At 45.3% G+C, this 16,136-nt stretch overlaps 1 protein-coding gene across 3 annotated transcripts in view; it reads left to right on the top strand.

Annotated features, from left to right (window-relative positions):
* LOC120893569 (breast cancer anti-estrogen resistance protein 1) overlaps window positions 1-16,136 on the top strand; it is a 125,900-nt gene that overhangs the window by 89,524 nt on the left and 20,240 nt on the right. For all 3 annotated transcript variants that reach the window (XM_040295544.1, XM_040295545.1, XM_040295546.1), the window contains one exon: window positions 555-776. In XM_040295544.1, coding sequence (XP_040151478.1) covers window positions 555-776 — 222 coding nt within the window. The remainder of the gene's footprint in view (window positions 1-554; window positions 777-16,136) is intronic.

The raw sequence follows: 16,136 nt of genomic DNA, 5'->3' as shown, positions 1-16,136 counted from the left end.
TTCGGAACATTTTTATTTGAAGATCCTAAATCTCCCATCGGCAAAACTGTTGGTGCGCCCGAAAGTTATACTAGCCGCATCGCACACACTACACCCAAACACACACACACACATTGCAACCATCAAATGCATCTCGTTTCGGGTTGTACGCTTCGCCGCTGCTGTACGCGATTGCTTAGCCAAACAAATACCCGCCTGCTGTGGAGGTTTGTTCTCGAGGGTTTATCTGATTATGGTGAAATGGATTTTCTATTTCCATTCCGGCGGCAACGTCTGCTTCTTTTTTTGCATACTTCCGCTCTGAACAAATATTGTCCTACGCGTCGCAGCGTTCTGGAGCAAAAGAAGCTTATTTGTTTTGCACTTGCACTCCGATGTTATCCGGCGGCTTAAATTGAACGTTGCGTAGTGGTAGTGGTGTGTTGTTTGCGTTTTGGCTCAATTTAATTATAGTTTTTTATCCCTTTTCGCTGATACACTACAAACTAGCTCGTTGGATTATTCTGCAACAAACTAATGCAAAATGTTTCCCATTCTCGCTTCCGTTTTTGCAGGGTATCTGCCCCGGCAACAGATTAAAAATTATTCAATCACACGATTCGGGCTGCTTCACGCTATCGCCCGCCTCATCGCCATGCCCAACGATTGATTCGACCACCAATCTGAACAGTCCGATACCGAGCGAAATCTACGAAAACACGTCACTGTGCAGCAGTACCAGCGCGGGCAGCCAGCGGCAGGGCAAGCGGCGATCCTGGCACATCATGCCCAACAAGGTAGGTTCTTTTTTTGTAAACACCGCATGCATCTAGAGTGAGAGAAAGGTTCCAATCGATTCTGTATCGTGACGCACGACGCTTGGAGCTGGGAAGCTGGGAAATAGAGAGATGGATGACGTCCGGCAGCAGGATTTGTCGCAGTAATTAGGACTTAAGTGATCCGGGAAGGATTTCGTGGTTACAGATGCTGAATCACGGGTTGGATCTTGACCGGGCTGGGACATTGAAATCGACCAGCACCACCAGTACAATGTTCTTCGCATTCTTCGTAGCTCTGTTACTAGCACAGGAATTTGAAGCTAGCAGTCAGGGACTCCCTGGTAGAATACAAAGCCATAGATAACAATCTTAATCCGTAGTTCGTGGTTTGACGTTAATCTACCCGCGTCACACTGCGGATGGATGAATGTGCGTGCTAGTGGCAGTATTCCTTACGCATTGAAATGACTCTTTGGACCGTTGCAAATGCCAACCGGGAAGGGACAGAATCATGTCAGCGCGTCTCCCAATCCAAATCTCCCAATCTGCCAAGCAGGAATCCTGGAAATTAAATTGTTTTGGTGACATTTGCTCTGCCCGACGAGAGCGCATATTTTAATAGAAATAAGACATTTGGTCTAGACGCCACCCATCGTTCGAGTCGTCACGGCCGTAAAGTTTCCCTTAATGTGGTGGAAAAGCTTTTTGTTGTTTATAATTTTTCGCATAAAAGCGGGTGTAAAATAAAATTAAATTTTGACTGAAATGCTATTTTCTTGGTATCAAGGCTTTCGACTTACAACGGCAGTATTTTCTTTTCAATGTAAACATGTACTGCTTGCTTTGCTACGTCGCCCCGATAACTTCCGTAAACAGTAACGCATAATTTAAGCCATCAGTGAGTGGTTTATGCAAAAAGTTTTCAGCTTTTGAACAACTTCAACCATATCTTACTCCTTGCCCTTGGTGTTCTGACAGTACAAAATTTGTACTCATCTCCTAGGCGGCGGAGCTTTTACAGCTTCAAAGTATCAACATGAGAGTGGTGGGTCGAGGGGGTGAGTAAGTCAGCCACAAATCAGACGTACTTTTTTACAATTTATCGCTTTCCAGCTCCCGTTTTAGGTCCTTTTTTACGGTATTGCTAGTATTTTCGGAAAATTAACTTCCAGTTCCAGTTGGACCAGGAACATAGCTCCACGCGCAAGAAGCACCTCACAAAGAAATTGGAAAGAAGCCGTTCCGGTGCGTGTTCGATTTTATCACGCTCGTTCAGTTCTCAATCATCATGGAATGGTGAGACCGCTTCCGCTGGCCGCCATGTTATGGCTTTCTTTCCTTCGATGCGGTTGAACGAGTTGTGCGGAAATCAATAAGCATAAATCAGACCTCGAACAGCTTCCGCCCGGTACCCGGAACATCGGAATCGAAAAATGTCCCCCATTTGGGGGCTGTCGGCTCCATCCAGTCAAGGACGATTGGAGGACACAGCGAAGCTTTTTGGCACTGCTTCTTCTTCGTATCCCCTGAAAAGTATGCCGAGATGGCGGCGAGAAGATAAAGTTTCCGATTGGAAGATGCTACCCTTGCCCCCGAGAGGTGCAAGTAGCACCGGGTGTAGGTGTTAAAATGGGGTTTTTGTTTTGTTGTTTGTTCGGTAGGCGGCTGCAGCTGCCACCGTCAGATGCGACAACACAAACACAACCCAACCGGTCGCCAAATATGTGGGACGGGGGGAGTGTTATTTGTAAAAGTTCTGCTGCTGATGGTGTACATTAACGGGTTGTAAACGACAGCACATCCGTGGCCTCGGTCCCAATTGCGCCTACTAGCACGCTTGTGGCAAGGTTCCGTTGTGGAAGGGACGGGACACAGAACGGTTGGAAAACTTTCACTTTCCACCGCGAGCAGCAGCAAGAATTCAACGACCCTTTGGTGAAGAACTTGGACAGGGCGTGAAAGGAAAGATAAAACAAAAACAGCACCACCACAACCAACTCCCGAGTCGACACCGGAGAAGGTTGAAGTGTACTTGAACAACAAAGCCCAACTCTCCTCTGCGCTGGCTCTGTATGAGAGCAGCCGTTCGGCTATCTCTGCGCCATTGTCTGGCCAGGTCAAGAAGTTTGGTTCGCTTGTTTATTTACCGCGCAATCGTTTGCGAGATTGCGACAACCAGGTGACCGATTTTCTAGCCTCGTTATAACTTTTACTTCTCCGTCACCGTGTGCTGAGGCCTACCACCTTCCAGGTGTATTTGTTGGTAGGTTAAGCGGGAAGAAAATAAAGATACACAGACCCCGGTTGCTCCGTTGACAGTAATGGAGGAAGTCATAGAGCGGACATTGGCGTACCTGAGCAGCCATTTTTCATTAAGGACACACATGTGCGCTTCAAGAGTTGTTTTCTATTGTCGAGTATTGTTTTGTGCCTTTAGCGCGGGTCTATTCTTTCTGGCAGGTACGAGAAAACAACATGATGCAGCGAACACCTAAATTGCGCATTGCGTAGATGATGCTGGTTGCAGAGGAGATTGCAAAACTCTTCCCGGACAAGGACAATTTTATTGTGCCATGGATGCCTTGTTAAGGTTAGCCTACATTTTAGTTCTGACTGTAGAACTACTCTCGAGTTGTGTGCTGACTCTGCAAACTTTGGACCAAATCGTCCCGGAAGGCAGACGCGCCTTTCGAAAGATATATTCCACCAAAGGATCACTTCGTCAGTATTGCTGTTGGACACACCCTCGGTACAGTAGCTGCAGTCATGCCCTGCTTCGCCTTAGATGGGATGTCGTAGGTCTGGGAGCTGAACTTCAAGATTTATTGCATTGTCCGAAATGTGCAGTGTCGTGTAGGTCAACGTATATACGCACCCTTGCTGACTGGTTTCCCTCTACACATTCTTCAAGATATTGTACTTTTTTGTTTCTTGACACGCCCAAACTGACCATTCGGAGGGGACAAATTTTTATCGGGTTTAAAAGTCTCATAAATTCTTTCCCAAAATCATATCTGCTCAATGACAACTGTGTCCCTTTCTTTAATGCCAGATAAACACGAAAGCTCGGGATGACACTCAGGGCCATGGAATTAGCAGAACTTTTGTATCCGGCGGGCCGTTCAAGATCCGTTCATATTCTGGGAAAATAAAACATTCTCCAATCATGACGAGGCGATATGATAGTGGTGCTAAGTGGACCACGACCCTTACTGCGACTTGCCAGTGACAGCTGTCATATTTGCTGCCAACCGCAATGGTTCTAAACCCCTGCCGCCGCATGCCTGCGCAGTGATGAGTGGACGGTTTTATGTGCAACACATAAAACTCCTGCCAACGGGGTATCGTTGTGGACAAAAATGGCAGCTGTGAAGCGTTTGCCATTCGTATTGTTCTAACACGCGTCGATGCTATCACCATTGTGGAGCAATTTATTTTATATGACCTTTTATGCGGCGGCTGCTGTTCTTGATGTATACCCCGGCACCTTGGAACGTTGCCTGGAAGAGCACCAAGTTTGACCGAAATTGTTCCTTCCATTTCTATTCCCAACCCACCCGGTCCCAGGGATCTTTCGTGCCGTTTTATTTTGTCGTAAACTCGAAACCAATAGGAAGTCGTAAAGACGTTCGACAGGATCAATGGCGGTTTGGTGTGGCGATGGGAAGTACGTGACTTTTCATTGCGTTCCGTTGTTAGTGGTGGGTTGTTTTTTTTTGTCCTCCGGGGTTTTATTCCCAATACTTTTTGTTAAACCTTGAAGAAAATCTTTCTCGAATCATTATTTTGGAATTGTTGCCGAGATATTATTCGCACCTCAAAAGGTCCGAATTCTAAAAAGTAGAACTGCTTTTTTCATCACATTATTTAATGATAGATCCTATCAAGTGATGCATTGCCCTGAATAAACCCTTCCGATGTGGAATCCTTTATTTAAAAAAAAACCCTGCTGTCAGTCAGGCAGTAAACCCAAGATCCCCGTTCCCTGACCAATGACGGGTTTATCTAACCTTTCACTTCCGCCAAGGATTACCAACATCCCGACCATCCCCCCAGCCCTTTCCAGTAACGTAGAAGCCAAAGTAATCATTTCCTTAGATTGAACTCATTTAATAAAGAATTCAGCAGGAGATAGGGCACGGAAACCGGGAACCACTGCTCCTAAAAATAGCAATCGCACCAAGAAACCAGGCAAATGAAAGGAATACGTTCCAGTCCTTTCTCTCTGACTACTGTTTGCCACGGCTATCCGGACACTGTATCAAGGTGTTTGTTTTGGGGTTCGGGCGTGTGCTCTGCGAGGTTGTTTGATGGCCTTAATTTAGCATTCTTTTTCGAGGCAGGCTGCCCGTTGTTCGCTCAGCAAGTTGTGTTCCAGCTTTTTTGGGGAAAACGGTATTTTCACGCCCCTTTTCCGGTGGGTCTCTGTATACGAATTATGTAGGAGGTGGCTCCATCGGGAATGCTGTTGGAGCGGGCAGGCAGAGATTTATCATTTCCGCCGTTTCGCCACCGTACACTTCCGTTTGCACCAATTGCCGAAGGTGTTGGTTGCTGGTGTTGTTTGCTATGGTTCACCTCTGACCACGATTCTCTCCGCACGCTTCACACGGTACCTCGTTCGCTTTCCGCGAGATGGCGCCCCCGGGAACGTAGAACATAGCGCACTCCTTCTTCCTCGTACGCGCACGGCAGGACACGGAAATGATCGTAAGTAAACGAAATGTTTAATCTTCGCTCCCGGTGTACGCACCTTTACATTTGTCATTCCGGGTCCATTCGCATGGTGCGTTACGTATGCTTTTTAGTGCTTCCGGTTTTTGCGCCCGAAAGGTAGGCGAAAGAAAGGCAAAAAAGCTCCAGTCTCATTTTTCGGTGTCACGCACGGGTAATGGAGCGTTCAGCAGGAGCAAAGAACATACGAAGTGCGGGAAGAAAATTGGATTACACCGGAACAGAATCTGATTGTGAAGCTTTCCATGGTATTGAAAGTGTATTTGCCTTCAAAGTGCCTTCAAGACGCACATTCCAGCTTCCGTTGCCTGCGGATGCTTAACATCGTACTCTTAAAGCACTTGAGCTTGTGCGACTTTAAACAGGCATCTTAGTTTCATGGTAAAAGCTAACCCAAGGAAAAAAGCATCTCTCTTTGTTTGTTTCCTTCAACCGGTATTAGCAAGTGATTTGCTCGAATACTTTTACTCGACAAAATACAAGCCTTTTCGGTAGCTTATCGGTTTGTGGCGTAACCCATCTCCTCCTGCAACGACTTGGCCCCGGATCTGCCACTGCCAGAAAGCTTTGTCTAAAAGGCACGTTTTTCACGCAATATTTTTTACTCCCTTACCTCGGTCTGGGTCGTGGCCTTCCTTCCGTTGGTATGTCTAAGCACTTGAAACGTGTTACAAACACAATCCCCAATCTCCGGCCGCGCGCTGGTTTGAAATGCCCTTTTTTGCGCATTACCATCCGCGCCCGGATGAGCATGAGCATACGCCCTACGGAAGTGGTGCGGTGCACTTGCGGGAAACAAACGGAAATGCCAGTGTTTGACATTTTTTCGCGACAGTCACACACAAGTTGGTTGGTTTTCCCTTTTTCTGTCGTTCTGGTGTGACTGTCGCGCTTCTGTTGTTGGTAAACCATTGTCAAACACACCGTTATTATGGTCTGGAAAGATAGATGGGGAAACAGCTTTGGTGTTTATGGATGCATCGATGGAACGCGGAATGTGTTAGAATGTTTCGTGTTAGAATGTAAGTTTGCTAATCTACGGAGAGGCGGAAGCATAATCGTACAGTATAGAAAAAGGGAAATGTTCTTTCTCTTCTGGTGAATCATTTTCCTTTCTACAATCTATTCTAATGGTTTATATCCACATTAGTATAATTTTATTGTCATTGGATATTAATGTAATCTTTATTTTTCTTACATGTTCAATTCTATTGATCTGTTACTCCTGTGAACATTTATACCGTTTAATGAATTTTGCATATCCCGATGCTTTCTTACACTAACTCATTATACAATTCTAATAAGATCGCTGTCCAATTGGGATTCTACTATCATCCACCGTTGTCGTATTCTGACTGCCTATAAACTTAACGATTTCGACACCTCTGGAGAGTACATTAAAACGGCTGTAAAAACCATTTTCCAATCTCTATTAAACGTCCGAACTTACATACATCTTTTAGGATACCATTATTTTGAAATATTCGCAGGATCAAAGACAGACGAGTCTCCATCGACTGCCGTGCCTGCCTAAATTGATGTTTGTTAAGAGAAATCACTCAGTAATTAATCAAACCGTAGCTAAAGCCACGATTTCGCCACTGCTGAAGCCTCACAGCCCACCGTTAGACAAATTGGCCACTTCCCTTCCAAACTTTGTAACTGCGCAAATAATTCAAATTGCTTTTCATTAATTATGTATACTCTTTCTCTATGTTGGCTGTCCCCGGCTCCACCGGCACTCGTTCAAGAACGTGCACTCGCTCTAGTGCTTACCCATTAAAACCAGTGTGCTTCAAAAAGTCAAACCCTCCAATAGAAAGGTAAACCAAAAGACGCTGCTGCAAACTTCGTAATGATTTAACTCTCGTAACGCACATAAATCCATTCGAACGAAACGTAATAACCCGCAAACACCCGCCACATTGTCCTTTTTATCGTGCCCTGAGCTCTCTCCCTCTCATTCTTCGGTCCACCTTTTTCCAGCGGATGGCAAGAACGGTGCCAAAATGTTCTCTTGCGTATTTTCCGGCTGGCAGGATTTTAATTATCTCCATCCGGTTTTTGGGGAGGCAGTGTTCGGTAAAAATGTTTTCCATTTCCGCCGATACGCGCCTGCTCCACCATCCGGTCGCATGATCTTCGGTGTTGTTCGTTGGTCTCGGGAAGTCACTTTTCCCCAAGGATCTTGGAGATTTTCTTAAAATTAAAACAACGCCCTGGGTTTGTAATAACCACTGGGCGCGTCTTGCTTCGCCTTCACCAGAATGGTGCTTGTGTTCTTCTTTGGGTGTGCAAGAATATTCATAAATTTTGAACAATCTGCAAGCATACAATTACCCCCAAACCTCCATCTTCGGCACAGATTCTGTGAACAAGCCAAATTGGGGATTGCAGCAGCGGGCGCACAGCAAATGGTGTAGAGCTTTCGGAAACGACGCCTTTTCCGTTCAGCAATGAGACGATCATTACAGTAGCTTCCTCCAGAGATTGAACGTTAATTTCCGTGCAACACCTTGCTTGTTGGTTCGTTCGCTTCATCTACGACAACGGGCGGTACAAATTGCCACAACCCCCACCGCCACGTTACGGCCACACCATCCAGATTTTATGCTGCCGTAATTACCAAACAGCTACCATTAATATTAATATCTACCAGAAATGGCAAGAAAACAACTCCTCGACGACCACCGGAGAGCTGTGAACCAGTGGCACGATTGCAACTTCACGCCTTCCCTTCCCAACACCCGACGCCTATTAAAACGTTCCGATTCATGTTCCGCGCTGCTACTGGAATTGATTGGTGACGATGGTTAACGATGCTGCCGTTTGCCACCTCGAAACGATGCTCCAGCTAAAATCACCACCAAGTGCATACGATGCAAATGTGCGCTGCAATTGCAAAACGATCAGCGTAATGGCACAGGTCAATGAAGAAATATGAAGAACTCGGCCGGCATGCAGTGTGGCAAAGATTGCGCGAAGAGTCATGTCGACCAAACGGGAGGAGGAGGACTCGTGAGTGTCGTGTTACTGTTGTGTGTTGAATTTATGTATCGCTTCATACGGTGGTTCCATGATCGACTTCTTGGAAGTCATCGTTTAATTGGCTGGAATTGGCAAAAGGTTTCAACTGCGATAGAAAGTGATGGTGCAAATCCAAGAAACTATCGTGGAGTGGCAGTTGTTTTGAATGTATGGAGATTTCTAATGACGATGCAGAATTACTGGAGTATGTATATATTTGTACATTGAGCGCTCTGATGCTTGTGTCACTTACTGTCAAATGGCAGACTCATGCAGATATTCTTAACTTCGCCACCATCTCTACCTCTCGATAAAATCAAATGAATGAAAAATGTATCTGCTCTGGCACACCTGTGGGTAGTAGACTACGAAACATTACACCCGATAATTGATGAAAACTTCAAAAGGTGTAGGTTTTGCGTGTGCTACCCACTCATTTTTCCTACGATTTTCATTCATGCTTCGAAGCTTGTTGGTGGCTGGTACACTGAATGAAACCCTTTACCCCCTACGCAAAACCAGCTGCAGCACCAAGCCCGTTTTAGTGGGCCACTAGCGCAGCGAACTTCTTGTGGTCGACGTCCAACCATTCGTTGTATGTACCTTTGCAAACACACAGAAAAAGCAAACAACGCCACAAAGAAGTAGGAGAATGTACTACTTTCTGCAGCGTTGCGCCAAGATGTCATTAGAATTGGTCCTGTTTTAAGATGCCACGGGTTTTGCCAACATGTGGGTCGAATGCAAATAATGTCGGACGCCGCCCGGGAGACGACGTGAAGACTCCATCGCACGTTTAGTTTTGCGTTAGGTGCGAACGTTAGCGACCGACCACACTCTCTCCCTGGCATGATCGACATCGAACTCGTTCGCATTTTACACACCTTTCCGTGATATGCGTCCACTTGGTTTGTGTGTGTGTGTGTGTGTGGGTAAAGAGTAGGTGAGGTTTTCGCTCAAGAAGTCTTGTTGGGCCCACTTTGCGGCCCGTTATAGCCCCCTGTTTGCATGGTGAACCAGAAACCCAACCCAACCTAACCGCCGTAACTGAGTTTTGCGGTAGTCGATCGATCGACTTCGTCAACCTGTCAAGAAATCGCCAAAAGCAAGTGGTACTTCACGACCCACTCCCCGACTGAAGTTGAAGTCCACCACCACCATTCCGAATGAAGCCAGTTTGGTGCCAGGTGTACAGGAAAATTAGTGGCAATCTCCCTTTAATAGAGATCCATTACAAATGCCCACGCTTTCGGGTGTAGCAAGTGTGCCTCGGATTTAAGTAACTACAATCTGTCGAAATACTCTCCTACCTCACTCTGTATGGGCGGCAAGATCTATTCCTTTGGTGTTACCATATGGTACTTACAAACTAAAAACAACTTAGTCGCCTGCTTTCCAAGAATGCCTTGCACGGTATTTAATCTGCTCTCCACCTCGAAACGAACCGTTTAACACCGTTCGGACGCGCTCAGTTCCAGTTTCCAGGCTCCGGTTTAATGTCATTCCATTTGTCCCACGTACCGGCCTGCCACTTATGCAAATCGGCTGAAATCCTAATTTATCTCCTTTAAGATATCGACGGCGCAAACGGCAGCAGCCACACTTGTCCCACAGTTCCTACGCACAGTGTGGTACGAATGTCCATTACTCTTTTAATTCCCGCCCGGGTTCGAAGTTGTGTAGTTGCACTGTGACCAGTTTATGACTCGCATAAAAAAGTGTCATGCCTTTTGTACATGTGCATTTGCCCCTCAGTGGTGACCTTAACATTCTTGAACGTTGATCATAGAATCCGTGCAGGTTGTAAGTGAAATGAATGATTGCGTTGAGTTTGTTTTTGTGCTTGAAATCCGCACACTGTTTGATCGAAACTCAATGCGTAGGACAGAGAAATGCCGTAAACCGTTAAAGGTAGCAGTTCGACCCTATCGAAAACAACACTCCCTATTTGAGTGCTACAAAGTCTAGATGTATTTCCGATCAACGGCAGCCCGAACAGCCGACAAGCAATAAAACATTAGAGGGCGTAGCTTGCTTTTTTACGATCGGCGGTGAATCTCCCTGTCCGCGAAATCCTACACCCAACAACCGCGGGCAGCAGCAAGCGCAACACTGTTTTATTGATTTGGTGGCGTCGTAAAAATTGAACGACATCTCAGACTGCCCCGGATGGGCGTTTGTTTCTGTCTTCGTCTTGGCCATACTGACGCTAGGAGTAGCTTCTTGATTTCTCCACTATCCATCAAAAGAAGAGCCTGTGCCCTACTTAAGTCGCTAGATAAAGCCGGGCATCGTAACAGCTTCCCTCGGCTGAGTGACAGCTCTGATCGGAGTTCGATCGGAGAGTAGAAAAATGCCATAAAAATCAAACCCACCGAATTTGATGAATTTCTTTCCATCGTTACGTTCGTTCTTGTTTAATGTTTCACACTTTGGTACTCATTATTGATGCGGATCGGCGCGCTGCGAATATGCGTTCCGTCTGCTATCTAGCTTGCGCTCTTGCCCGGCATTCACCATCCGCCTCGGGGCAACTTTCAAATCATAAATTTCAATCTAAAATCAAGAGAATTTATTACGAGCATTATGCAAATTTCGCACCCCACTCCCATCGGGATGCGGTCAGAAGTTACCCAACGGGGGAATGGCTCCTGTAAGTGTGAACCATCGCTGACTGCCCCTGGAGACAGGAAGTGTACATGAAAGACTGGAACAGAACAGCAGCAGAGAATGGCACGCAAACTTTTTTGCGCGCTGTCGGTAGTAGAGTCCCAAATCATTGTTGGAGATTTTGCTTTATTGCAGCTATTGTATAATGGCCGTCAGTTCTTTTCGTTAAGTCATTCGCATTTTTTTTTGTTAAAGTAACTTTGGACTGTGTCCTAACGGTTGAAGCTGCTAAGATTTTATAATGTAGTGTAAAGCAGTTAATGAGCTCTGCACTCTGTTTATTGCACCTTGACCACACTGGGCGAACGATTTATGAACAGATGGTTGGTGGAACTTCAAGGTATTAATATATTTTTGCACAAAGATCGCCACAGTGTCGCATTGTCATACATTGGGCGAAGATTTATTGTGAAGAATTGGCCATGTTGTAAAGTTCCAGTTGCGTTTGCTCACCTTTCCCGTTGGTAAAGTTAATTAAACACAAACCACCACTGACCCAAAGCTGACGTCTTTGTTTGTCGAGCAGCATTGTCTTGACGGCGCACCTCTGCATAAGTCGGTTACCGTACAAATCCCGTGCAGACGTGCAAATATCAAGGCTAACAACACATTAAGTGCATGTGTGAGAGGGGTTTATTGCTTCTTTTGGGTGGCAATTAACCGGCCACGGTTCCGGTAACAGTAGCAGCAGCAGCAACAGCAACAGCAAATCAAAGTGCATTGGTTCGAATTTCTCATCCGACACGCGCAGAGAACCCGCAATAAATCGAAGCTAAAGCACCTGGCGCCTTGCAAAGCTCTCTTACAGCAGCATCATGACTTCAACGAACCAGCCAAGGTTATATTGGGCGAAGAAAACCTACAACAAAAAAACGAGTATATCAAAAAAGAAAGATTACGGTGGTTAATGTGTAATCGGCTTAAGTTTTATTATTGCTCCTTTTGTTCCGCCCTTGATCGGATCGCCTTACGCGGCCTTACGCGGGGAGAGGCTCTCCGTATCTTATCCATCAATTGGCCAACGGAGAGTTGGTGGGTTCGAAATAAAACGGAATGGATTGTTTTCGAGGTAAAGTTATAACGAGCCGCAACATATCATTCATTAACTGGATCAAATCCAAAGACACACACACACTTCACACCACCCTGTGTGGATGTGTCCCAATTTTTGTAATTCCACAAGGTTAAATAGAAAGGCAAACATTGGAACACACCCGCCGAAAGAGACATGCGTTCCGATCCTCGGCAATTAGCTCTGGGGGAAAACAACAATCCAATCGGTGAGCTTATTGGATGCTTATCCAAAAATGGCATAATAATTTTAAAGGCTCTAATTATTGATAAAACCGCCGAACCCCCCACCTCGCTGATGGGCGCCTTCAGCCAAAAGCTTCAAACCACATTACGAACGATCGTAAACAAACTTCACTATCAGTCGTCGTGGCTAGACTGATCCAGCACAGGAAGGTTTGACATTTTCAATTCCATTGGCATTGGCTGGCGTGATCCAAAACAAAACTTTAAAAAAACCGGTAACTTATCGGTAATGTGATACAAATACGAACGAAATTAATTTTTATTGGGTCTGGTAGTCGTCGTCTGGCATGGCGGCGGTGCCATGCTCCAATTGGCTTTACGAAAGCGCTGTATTTATTTCAATTGACTTTGTCACTGTAGATCCTAGTTTATAGCTCTGTTAATTGATAGTTGCTGATGGAATTAGTTTCTTGTTGTGTATGATAATGTTTAATTCCATTCGATTTGAATTAATTTCATAAAACGAATTAAGTGGATTATTCGAATTCTCATTAAAACACAACACAGTAAGAAAACAACGATCAATACCTTTTATACGATCGATTGGCATCTAAACGTTCCTGTATCAACGCAAGAAGTACCTTGCAATTGCTTACCCAACAGAATCTTAACAAACATATTATCGACCTAACCCTCCGCTCGTGGTTTACTGTCTTGATACGAAACTTAATGACCGATGAAAAACAAACGACGAACGTCCCAACGACGAAGGACCCAACGACAGAAGGGAGCAAAAAGTTGTTTCCCCCGAAAAAGTCCAAGGCCTACACAAATGAACGCACAATTTAATCGGATTGACATTGACTTCAGTCGATTTGGTGATGAGTTTCTGCGGCCTCGCTCTTCGCTCACATCTTTCCATAACTTTATTACATTGATTGTTGGTAAACTTCACTTACCCGTAATGTAGGCAGTAGCGCGGGTAAAGCTTTCAAATTATTTTTGCTTCCCGAGTGCGTTTTGTGGTAGGGATCGGTTGGCATAAATAAATTTCCATTTCAGTAGAAGCTGTTTTGTCCTGCTTTTTTTCGGAATATTTTGTTTTTTACTTCGTTAAATTAGAGCGCACGGAACCGTGGAAAATGGGCCACAAGAAAGGAAAACAGATCCTGGTCGATATCTTAGAAGTATGGCTTTTTTTAGGTGTCCCTCCCGCAGAATGAGATGAGGTTTGGGGTATTGTTTTTTTTTTACTTTTCTGGACCGCTGATTACTTAACGCTTTGGTGGAATAAATTATCCATTTTGTTTTTGTGTTATCATACTTCCATTTCTTTCCCCTTCCTGTATCCTATTCCTACGATACCGACCAATAGCAATATTACACGCCGCTCAGAAGCCAGCAGATTGTTCGGTTTTTTGTGACATTTTAAAAAGCATCGAAAGTGGCACTGGTTTACTTTGTGTACGCTGGAACGACACTTATGCCCTCGTTTAACGTCCGGAAACTACCCTCATAATCTCGTTTGCCTGACTAGACACTCGGCAAATCGATCATATTCTTGTGCTTGCACCGCATCACTGTCCGTCACTGTCGTGACCAAGCTAGACCAGACTACTGCCTTGCTGCCCGCGGAGCAGGATTTCCCGGACGCATGTGGGCTGCAAATTAGCCCCGTTTTATGAGCGTACCAGACTTTTACCTCATGCTGGTGTTCGGCGATACACAGAGCGTTTTCTCTACGCGGCACAAACCGGGAAATGCGAAACTGCTCGCTCGCTCGCTCGTCCCCCCGGCACACGTCATACGCGAAATAAATCTTAATCAAATTAAATCGTCTCCCGAGCTCGTGGGGAATAGTTGTACGCGAACTAAAAAAGAGGAAGGGTCGTGTTACGCTTCATCGGCTTGGCCTATGCAAAGAAGGCGTATGGAAGAGCTGGGTCCGACTTGACAGGGAATAAATAAATTGCAACTTTTCGCACATCAGTTGCCGTGTTCAAGCGCGTCGTTTGTCCCGATAACCGCATAGAGCAAGCGACCTCTGGACCACAGGTAGTAAACCTTTCAGGTTTACACCAGGTTGGTTTGGTCGCCGGTCGTCGACTAACAAGGCTTCCAGCTGGGCCTATCTATACTTTCCCCTAGATCCAAACTCCAATTAGTACCCGGTTTAGCATAACGTGTTGCGGTGGTACCGACTTTACAACACTGCTGCCACGACTGGTCCATACGGTGCTTGGCTGTTGCAATTTATTTCTCGTCACATACTACTCACTCGTCACCCGGGACGGGTCACTACTGACATGCTAAAAACAGTATGGGATATTGCTAGGGATTTGCTAGTGATACACGCCATTTTTTGCCTTACCTCGAGCACCCGAAGCAGTCGGAGATGCTCCATCAGACACAACGCTTGGCAGGATTACATTTAATCGCACCCAACGAAACAAGACGCCCGTTCGTCATCCGATGTCTGTGGGTTTATTGGTGTCAACTACATGCTGTTAGAGGGTTGTATTTAGAGGATCTTACACGTGGTTTGATGCGTTTTAACAGCATTGTAATTACCAGTAGTCACGACAGAAATACAGCGCAATTTGCTCTCTGTAACAATGATTTATTATCCGAATTACTTTCATTTTCTATCAGGTTTGAATCCCTGGTTTCGAAATTGATCGATTTATTCGATGGGTAAAGAAATCCGTTTTAATTTCTTCTTTATATTTTATCCCTCAATGTTGTTCCACGCAATCTATGCACCAACTCCCTTGTGATAGCATATAATCGCTTTGCTTTTTGCCCAAAATGCAGCACATAATGCTCGTAACGTACGTGCTCGAACGAACGTACTGGCTGGATAGTGTAGAACAAGCTCACCAATTTCGCCTGATCAAACCAGCTGACAAATCGTTTCGGTGTGTAAATTCTCCCGAGCTTAGCGCGTTATGAGCATTTAAACCTCTTGAGAAATAGAGCGCTCCCGTACGGCAACCATCTTCATGCAGAACTGCGTACCATCTTTACTCTATTCGTGTCCTTCCTGTGGAAGTTCCTGTATGATCAGCAAGCGCTCCGTTCCAAAAACAAAGATGGGTCGGTTGGTTTGCACCGTGGCCGGCATCCCCGGGACATGACTCTAAGTCCATGTAAGCAATTTTATATTGTTATAAATCGTTTCAGAATCCACCCGAATTACGTTAGCTTTTTAACACAAAAATATACATCATTCTTCATTGACCGGGGGTCTGTTAACAAGCGACAGGGAAACCCTTTTTTGTTGCGTAAGAAACTAAAAGAGCTTTCCTCAAGATAACATGCACGTTTCTTTGCCAGCTTTTGAGATCCCCAAACAACGGCGCGGTCCTTTTTCTTTTCACTCGTGTTGATTATTGATTCCGCAACCGTCGCTGCTGGGGATGTGTTTTATCGTTCGGCGGATAAAATGGTCCATTTTGGGGGAAAACGATATCCATTTAGCTTTCGCTACTAGCCGTGTGCTACAACAGTGAAATAAAACGGTACAAATCGAATTGGGTCCGTTTCTCTTATTCACACACGCATACTTTCGTACATTTTGTGATCGATTTGATTGGATTTATTTAACCTTTTTCATTCGCTTTTTTTGTATCTTTTTAGGTATGTATCTCAGAGAATACGGCCACGGAAGCAGGTCCCGAATTCGTTTTG

This window comes from Anopheles arabiensis, chromosome 2 (assembly GCF_016920715.1).
Source record: "Anopheles arabiensis isolate DONGOLA chromosome 2, AaraD3, whole genome shotgun sequence".
NCBI lineage: Eukaryota > Metazoa > Arthropoda > Insecta > Diptera > Culicidae > Anopheles > Anopheles arabiensis.
Note: the sequence above shows the minus strand (reverse complement) of the source record. Positions and strands in the feature narration are given on the sequence as shown.